Raw genomic sequence first — 9,880 nt, forward strand, 5'->3', positions numbered from 1 at the left:
AAATACTTGCTTCTAAAGAAGGCTAAGACCACACGCAATCACGACCGAGCAAAACATTACAGTTTCAATTTCTCTTTCTTTATTATCTCTAAGCTGTGAAAATAAGCAATCACTCAACAGATGGTGTTCGCGTACCAAAGCGACAAGAGAACAAAGAAAGAACACATTTCTGCTTTTTAAGGAAGGAAGGGAGTGTGACTAATGGTGATATGGCATTTTGTTTTTGGATGATTCTGTGAGCAAGCAGACAGAAAACACAGAATCAACAGACTGACTGAAGCCAAGTTGTCAGTTTTTTGCCCTCATGCCTTCACAGTTCTCTGGTATTGTCCTCTTTCCAGAAATTGTTTAAAGCTGTGATTATACGCTAAACCCCACAGGTTGGAATTCCGAGCGATTGTCGTAAAAACTATTAGGGATCAGTAGAAGTATGTGCTTTTAATTTAAGTCATTGCTCCCTTTCCCATTGTCTTGCTGTCATACTGGCGTTTGAGTCCTACATCCTGTGGCAAGACATTTAGTACAGGAGAAATCCATATGGCCACCAGCTTCTCGTATACTACTCTCGTCTTCCTCCACAGGATCCGCTTTTTCCTTTTAAGAGCCAGTGCATTTCCTTATCCTGTAAAGGGGAGGACTCAGCAGTGTACATCAACACTACCTTTACGTAATAGCAGCTGAAAAATCTTGTTTTTCCACGACTTCATGAAAGGTGAAGTTCTTCCCTGAGCTGCAGTCAGACATGTCTATAAAGATGCAAAAACAGCTTGACTTGAAACTTTACACCACTAGAGGTCAGTGGATTACAGCGTTTCAGCCTGTTTTTGAGCTACTCAGTCAATGTTCCTGATGAGTTGGCCCTGAGTGGAAGTCCAGCTTCACTGCGGGCATTCTACAGTGCGTGTTCACGTCAGGAGATTTGCTCTATAGGTCACTGTTTTCAGCTACCACGGTAACTTTACAGGATTCAATAGGTTCTGGTACCGGCGTGTACAAATTCCCTGTCGTCTGAAAAAAACAGAACAGTGTTAAATTCATACTTTTGGGAGCACACCATACACACATTTGTTTTCTTTCTCGAAAAAATACCTTATGATCTTTGTTCCCGTTTATCATCATTTCCTTGAATATTGCTGAAGGGTCTGGTATGATGGGGCACAAAATGGAGCTGTGCCTACAAACACACACAACGACACAGATTAACAGCCAGCATACAATGTTGTCACCACCAACGTTTCATATTTAACAGGCAAACATAACATTATTTATTAGAATATTCAAACGCATATTGTTCTTATTGGTGGAAAAAACGCATCACACGCAGGATATTATTCAAAGGTATTTAAGATATTTGGTAAACATGTCTGCAGGGGATTTTTTAAAGGAACAGTTCATCCCAAATATACATTTGAAAACTCCACTTCAATGTTGCTTTCCAGAAATGATAAACCGGTGTTATAGGTTACTTGTTGCAGTTTAATGGGAACTGAAACTGCTTGCGGTTGCTTGCTTCTCACATTTATTTATCTCCATTTGTATTCTTCTTTTCTGTCATGTTTTCTTTATTTGCATGGACTGTGTACTGATTCCAATAGTAGACAAATGTATGATCATGTTTGTGCAATGGTGAAACAAAGCACTACTGGTAGGAGGAAATGCGTTCTGGATTATAGAGTTTATCTTCTCTTAAAGCTACAAACCCTCACTGACTTGGGGCAATAAACATTCCTTTCCTATGATTTGTTTTCATTGTAGCTCCTAAGCATTGTGCCTTAGGGTGAGGCGGGTTAATCATCTATTTTCCACCCACACAGACTCTCACTGATTGAAGCGCTGATGTGGCAAGGCCTTATTAACTCTGCTTCTTGTCTGCTGATCAAATGCACCAAATCAGCCTTTATACGAGGTGTGGCAAAATCTCAGTGGCATGATCTCATCGTTGCAGATCTCAAAAACTGAACAGCTGTATGCTTACAACTGCTTTTAAAATCGATTGATAAATACAGTATACGGTTCATTCCAAGATTGGATGACATTTTCTGTCCCAGCTACGACATTTCAAATAGTCCCTGGCCAAAACATGCACTTGTTTTGTTAAACATACTTGTCCTTAGACAAAATGTGAATAAAGTTGTAGGAAAAGTGGTTTCAAAATATTATTTAAAATATCAAAAAGCTCTCGAGCCCTCCTAAAATGGAGGCCAACTTCAAATATAACATTTGAAACAGACATTTTAATTTACTTTATTTGCTATTATTTTGTTGATGTCCTCTCTTTTATTTTTCTTATGTTTTCAGTCTAGACTCAAAAGGACCCTAACTGTGTTCAAATTATAGTTAGATCAAGAGGTTAATAGACATTTAAAATTGTGATTTCTATTAGATTCTAACCCACCATTGAGCACTGTTGGAAAACCAAAAATAAAACATCTGATTCATTTTTATCAAGTTTTGACGCCTAAATGTCCTCCAATTCTGGAAGGAGCCACAAAGCAGTTTGAGCTACCCAGAATCACTTCTCTTTTACTAAAACATACTTCCTGAAGCAGTAGCAGGACAGAATGATGCAGACGGACAGAATGATGGGGACGACGATGGCGACCACCATCAGTGTCTGGTCAGGAGGCTTGTTAGAACCTGTGATGAAGAAGAGACACATTTTCTTCAATTTTCAACATATTTGAGGTCTAATTAAATATTAAAAGCAGACAGAGCATGGGTCAAACAAAAACATAGTATTAAAGTGCTGTCAGACATGATAGGGAACAACTGATGAGTATAAACTGCTTATTTTGATATACACACACATTAGCCAGCAATCATAAATGTCATCATGGACAAATTAAATGTTTTTCTGAATAATTACCAATGTGCCTTTTTAAGAATAAACTGTAGGGCATAAAATGTTGCAAATTAAGGGATCCAATGACAACCATGTTAGTATTTACTGGAGTATAATATTAGTAGATTCTTTTTTTCTAATTGTGATGACACTTACCATATTTTACAACATCGCTAAAATCGCTGGTTAATTTAAAGCAATAGAGTGATTCAGTTCTAGATCGGAACTCGTAAAGGCAGTCTTTATCGTAGCGAATTTCCAAGTGTCCTACATTAGAAATGCATACCTTAAAAAAGTAAGCAAAAAAAAAACAGCAGTGAACTTTATTGTATAGAAAACTTTTATGACTTAAAATTGTTAAGATAATCAAGACTTTTTACTTCAGGCTTATTGCATCGGGTGTAGCAGACTGTGAAATTCCATTCACACCTTCCGATCGATTGATGTTCCCCCTCTAATCTTAGATCATCTTTTTCTTCTTTGATGATCAGTTTAGGTGGAGGTACCACTGAGGACAAAAACATGTATCATTTTCACCTTCACTTGGCAACAAACAAGATTCAATCATTGTGTTAAATAAGTATTTGAATGACAAAATTAAGGTAACACAAACCAAAACGAGGTTTAAAGGTGCTCCATCCAGCTTCAGTTTTCACGAGAATGCATACGTCTAATTTTCTTTCTTTGAATTCATCGTCTTTCAGATAACACCCACTCCTTTCGGCACTGCTGTAAGGCCGATCACACGCTCTTAAAGGTTTTAAAGTTTCCTCAGGACAAATCCTGTAAAAACAGAATGGGCAGGTGGTGAGAGAAATAGGGAGAAGGGAAGGCTAGAACTGATGTTCCTGCAATACCTTCAGTCGCCACTAGGGATTCATAAAGCTCACTAATGAACTGTGGTTCATTACGTAACGTGAGAATGGCGTGCTGCAGGGACGTGCACAGGTACGGGATAATGTTGCCCGGGCAACGACCCGTTTGGCATTTTTGGCTGACCTGCCCCTCTGGAGAGAGCGAGAGTTTGTTTTTCTTTTTTCTGTTGTGGCCGAATCAACATGATAAGCCCACAATAAGTATTGTAGCGTCTCGCTGCGGGAAACACACTTTGTCAGCGCCGTCATTTGCCGGTGCATTAAGACCAACTCAGTGTCAGATTTTGGAAACTTGATTTTGAGTTGTCTCATGGCAGTTAGGCTATAAGGTACAAACCAGGGACTTACTTCCTCTTGATACTGTCGGTTATTTACAAAAAAACACCTAAATATAGCCTACTTGTTGTTATTGTGCTTCTGTTTTTCTGTGTCTTTTCATCTGTAAACTCCCTCAACGGGGCCGCTCGCTCTCTTTTCTTGATCGCCCTCTCACGGGTGAACAGTTCAATGTCCAGCTTCATTGTAGGATTTCTGCCATGTCTCTACTTTAGTTTGACCATCTCTGTTATTAAGTTATGGAATACTAAATAAATAAGTAATTAGATACCGTCTTACCGTCACTGCGCTCATAAAGAATGATAAGAATAAGAATAATGCGTATTGAACTGGTTTCATTAATTAGTGAGTTTATTTAAGGTAATTATCTAGAGGCCCTATGTTATCAGTACCTATGTCTGCACAGCAGTTACAATGGTCAAACTACATTAGAAAATAATTGTCCCCATTTTTTTTTATATAGTTACTAACATTAGATATTTTAATGAGATATGGACCGCAAAACATTTTTAAAATCAAGTCACCGAATGCAAGTAGTCGCCTTAGCTTATTTTGTTATGAGATGTGAATTACTGTTCAATTTAGTTGAAAATTGTTTGGTTTCTTTGACATTAAAACAAGCTACAATTTTCAAAAGATCTTGTGTTTTTTTTCGGGGGAGGCCCTTTTTCCAGTTTAGAGCAATAGCCCCTCCAAATGTCTGTGCACGTCCCTGGCGTGCTGAATATAAATAAACTAATAATAACATCCTGAATGAGGAATGAAAATCATTGCCACACGTAGGCTTTCCTCTTGAACTCATGCGGCAGATGTCCTGGCTCTAAATCTTAGTTTTTACTGACTTTCTGTGTGTCTTCTTGGAGGCTGAATAGCTTATTGCTTTACAATATGAGACCTCTTTGGTAAAAAGCAAGATTTCAGAGTTTTTTTCGTATTTAAGAAAATATATAAAGCAAATCTAGGAGCTTTTAATATACTGCTAAGTTATCAAAAAATCTACAGAAAAATGCACACTGCAGATCTTAAAGGGACAGGCGCTAAAACAGAGCGTTTCAAACAAAGGTTGAATACGGTTATATTCAGACAGACAGGTTGAGATAAATAAATAGTTTTTTGGACATAAACGCATGTGAAGATTTTCTATAAGAATCAACAAATACAAGTATGAACTTAAAATGAGAGTAATATGTCCTCTTACAAATATATGAGGGGATACACAGTGTTTCTGCACAATTGACTTTAGTTAAGATGCTAACCAACATGGCATAATGTTTGTTTTTCTGCCATTACCGTTCTCTACCTGTCCACTAGAGGCCCTCAGACTTTTACACCTGGTTTTCACATCCACCTAATGTCTGTCTCTCCAAAATGTTAACAACCTTCACTAAATATTTACTGCACATATTTGGAGTATTTACCTATAGGAGAGGTTAAAAGGCTGATGTGCTGAGTTCCAGGAACAGTTCATTCCCTCTGAGTAGATGATGCATTTCGTGTCCTTTAATTTCACTGAGCATTTGAAGGAAAAAAAAGGTGTCAAATACATGCAATCAAACATGAGATTTAAGCATTATAATGTAGAGGCCCATTTTATGTATTTCTGTAATTATAGATCTCTGCTTCTTACCTTGGTTCTTTGGGGAATTAATGGTAATGTCCACTTTATTGCTCTCATTTGTACTGTCACAGTTGCCAACAACTGTCCACACTTGGTACGTCCAATGATCAGAACCAGTCTGTTCTGTGAGAGAGCTGACTTTTAAATATTTGTCGGACCTGCACTTAAAAGGCTGGAGAAAAAACAAAAGGCTTTGATGACGATGATGCTAACACATATTGAAACACACTTGAATAACAATTTAGATTGAGATATTGCTTTTTATCTCTACATATTTGTCTTTACATGGGTTTTCAGTTACTGTATTGTTTTTAAAATGATGTGTAAAGTGGGGCTGTGTTCAGTGTGAGCAGTAACTTTACTGAAGTATTTTTGAGGTATACCTTTACCCTTTCAATTGTATGCTACTTGATACTTCTACTTTAATCTACTCCTAAAATATTGTACTTTTATCTCCACTACATTCATTTGAAAACATGTGTTACTTGTTACCTTTGCAGGATGATACAAATCAAATTAACTAATTCACTGTGATGTACTATTACAAGAGTGCTTCTTCCATGTTAGACCTAATACTCAAAGCCATTTTGTTTTTATGTTTCATTTGTGTTTTATATTCCTTCAGGCAACAGTCATTCATTGAGATATGAGTAAATTCACAAGCTACCCTGCAGTATACAAAGTCATTCCAACTAGCTGCACCTTTACCAGCTTTGATAACACTAATGATCAGTAATTATAAAACACATCATATATATTATTCTGAAATGCACCAATCTGCACAATGACTACTTTTACTTGAGTATTTGCAGGACTTTTTACTTAACAGAGTATTCCTACATCCTGGTAATTCTACTTTTACTTAAATACAAGATCTGAGTACTTTTCCCACTGTAGCTAAATCCTTATAGAGGTGTTGCTCCTGTCAGTGATACTGCTACACCTGCACCCCACACAAACCCAAGATACAATCCAATACTTACATGTTCAACCCCTTTCCGGCGGATTTTGTACATGACATTGCTGTCCTGCAGGCCACTGGGATCCTGCCAGGACACGTTGACAGCAAACGGGTCCAGCCATTTAAAAGTCAGCCCTGTTGGTGGAGGAGGGAAATCTGTAGGGCCAGAACAAAAAAATAAAAGCAGAATAAGGCTTGAAAAATGGTTAATCAATTACACCTATGTAGAATAATCACACCAGGCTCTCATTAGCCATTACCCTGATGCATACATTTCAGTTGCGCGTGTATTCAACAATCACGTTGATTGTTTTGATGTCACTCTAGTTTTCACAGAAACACTTCCTTCATAGTTTTTCTCTAAGTCCCAAAGATCCTTAGGTTATTCCTGGAAGATTGCAATTGGCTTTGACCAATTAAAAACTCTGATTATAGCACATTTTGGGAAATAAAACCCCCTGGTAACTCAATGACCTTTGACACCAATTGTACCTCATATTGGACCTCCAGTTTTCTTCAAATTACAATAGGAATGTATCCTTCTAAAATTACGCTTGAGATCTTTTTAGCAAACCTGAAGAAGATTAGCTGAGATTTAACATTCCCAATTCTGATTGAAATGACGGGCACTATAATTTTCTAAAGATTTATTTAAAATGGTAGTGCAAAACTATTGTAGAAACCATTGTATTTTTGATATTAAATATTCCATTACACGTTTGTAATGGACTGCATCCGCTTGGTTTGTCGTTTCCCCGCAGAGCCTCCAGTTGGGAACCCGTAATTGCAAAATGAGGCGCAACCACATCTAAACAAGAACTTACGCAACAAGTGAGACATCCAGATTGATATATTTGATCCAAACTCAGCAAAAAAAATGCTTGATTGTGTCTTTTAAATATTGTTTGTGGTCTCAGGTTAACTATACCTACTTGTCTCCCATGCTTAGTACTTTTCAATTAAACAACCTCTTTTAATAACACAATGAATAATGGGGTAATTTCTCCAAAGAAACCCCTAAAATGAAAATGTTGAATTAATAAATGATATAACAAAAGCCAAGTACAGTTCGCTAAATAGTACACAATTGGGAGGGAGAAATTACAGGGTTAAATCAGACAGTTGTTTTTTCATGTCTTGTCTGAAATGGACAATAAATCCATAATGTATTTACTGTGATGTCAAAAGGGTTACATTTACGTCGTTAGAGCATACTTGATAGACGTATACCTACCAGCGGTGTTGATTAAACCTTTATAAAAGCTAAACAAAATTATTCTAGAGAATGGCAGGTAATAGGTGAGTTTACCTGCTTTACAGTGGTGTACCATCATCATGGTGGTGAATGTTAAAAAGGCGTAGAGCTCCCATGTAGAAGTCATGTTGTCCTCGCGCGTCTGAACGTCTATTCCCTCTGGAAGAAAGTCAACTCCCTGGATCCTCTTAAGGGCAAAAGTACATTCAAACAAACTCTTAGAATAATGTAACGTAGTAAAAAAAAGCAAATCCAGGTGAGATCACGTCTACGGTCGAGAGAAAGTAGGTTCAAAATGAAATGGGAAGTTGACAGAGGCACACCGTGATGGTGTCGGTCAGGGGTGTGCTCTCTACCGGGAACAGGGGGGGGAGGTGTTCGGAGATGCGATGAAAGCACGGAAATGAAAGTGACCCAGCAGAGGGAATGTTATAAAACCTCTGGCCGACGCAAGAGACTCAAGAAACAGTTCAAAGATCACGCATGCGTCTGGTCTTTACGGTAAGTGCTATATCCCAAACCACATGTGTTCATCCATTCCTTCAGGAAGTCGTCAGCCTCTAAATGAGTCAGTGAATCAATTACAGGATTAACTGTAGGGTAATGGATTTAGGCAGCAACAAACAGCAGTACATTTGATCTCACTGGATTGTAACCCTGTTTTTGGCTGAGAGAAATGATCCTCTGTAAAAACAAGTTTTCACCAACACCTCTGAAAAGAAGGAATCCAATGTGTTTTTATGGTTTGAGCAGTGGTGGAAAAAGTATTCCGATTCTTTACTTGAGTGAAAGTACTAATACCACACTGTAAAAATACTCAATTTTAAGTAAAACAAACTGCATCGAAAAAAACTTACTTAAGTAAAAGTATTTAAGTATGATGACGAGCAAATGTTTTTAATTGGTTAGGCTTAGAAGCTACTCATTGCAGAAAAAACAAAAAAACAAATACAAAATGTGAAGCAAAGCGGCAAATCTTCACTTTAAGAAGCTGGAGCTGTAAAATATTTTTAAGCAAAAAACTATTTTAGCAAAATTGCTGCCCATTCATTTTCTCTTAACCCACTCATGATTCTAGTTGCTTAATGTAATGTTGACTGGTTTAATCTATGTCAAATAATCATTTAAAAAGTTTTCCTAAGTATTGTGTGTCAACATATGAGTTGATAAAGTAACTAGTAAATACATCTGTAAATTGAATCGAGTGGGGGAAAATGTGCTTCCAAAACTTAGTGGAGTAGAAGTATAAAGTACAGTTTAACATGAAATACCTACTCCTACCTACACAACTTGAGTAAATGTACTTGGATACTTTCCACCACTGGGTTTGAGTAAGCCCCTTAAAATACATTATTTCAATGTTAAAGGACTCCTAAGGGAGATATTAAAGAAAGAATGGTCCAAATCAAAGCATCAGAGTACAACATATCCTTGTTTTTAGTCCATTATTATAGTTTAAGCTTCTCAAACGCTGGATCCTACACTTCCCATAATGCATCTCAGTTTTTTTGAGCCTCCTGTATACCTGCCTGACTTCTGGTTGCCCAATAGAAGCAAATCCCTGCATCCAAGTTACAACACATTGTGGCAAGCCTGAAACTAGAACGAGTAGAGGCTGTTAAAGCAGGTTAAAGTGACAGTTAGGATGTTTAGAAGTGGGGTTGTATGAGGTGCATATACATAGGTAGTTTAAATCAGCAAACGGCAGTTAGAGAAGCAGGTATCCATGCTCCTCCCAAAGACACCAGACTACATTGAAAAAAACTGTATTTTTATCTTGTAGAACCCAGAGTTCCTTGTCTTCTGCTGCCTCTATCAGTTTGTGTTATTGTATGACTCGTGTTGTTTGTTCGGATTCAATATCACACCATTTTCTTTGGAGATGGACCTCATACTGTAGCAAACACCTGAGACTTAGGTCCATGACAACCTGGCAACACTTGCAGAAGATCAGAAACAGTACTGTTGTTCTTCTGTTGAAAATGAACCGTCA

The 9,880-nt window shown here is 37.6% G+C and overlaps 1 protein-coding gene across 1 annotated transcript; it reads right to left on the reverse strand.

Annotated features, from left to right (window-relative positions):
• Positions 1 to 56: 56 nt before the first annotated feature.
• Positions 57 to 8,394, reverse strand: LOC307032147 (interleukin-13 receptor subunit alpha-1-like). Its single transcript, XM_079669943.1, has 10 exons — positions 7,942 to 8,394; positions 6,655 to 6,788; positions 5,681 to 5,843; positions 5,472 to 5,562; positions 3,456 to 3,625; positions 3,223 to 3,350; positions 2,999 to 3,128; positions 2,538 to 2,637; positions 1,090 to 1,174; positions 57 to 1,008 (listed from the first exon to the last, which is right to left on the reverse strand). The coding sequence occupies exons 1-10, from the start codon at positions 8,012 to 8,014 to the stop codon at positions 925 to 927; spliced, it is 1,158 nt and encodes a 385-aa protein (XP_079526069.1). The 5' UTR covers positions 8,015 to 8,394; the 3' UTR covers positions 57 to 924.
• Between the last annotated feature and the right edge of the window lie 1,486 nt (positions 8,395 to 9,880).

The sequence above is a fragment of the Notothenia rossii genome (assembly GCF_949606895.1).
Source record: "Notothenia rossii genome assembly, chromosome: 3".
Taxonomy (NCBI): Eukaryota; Metazoa; Chordata; class Actinopteri; order Perciformes; family Nototheniidae; genus Notothenia; species Notothenia rossii.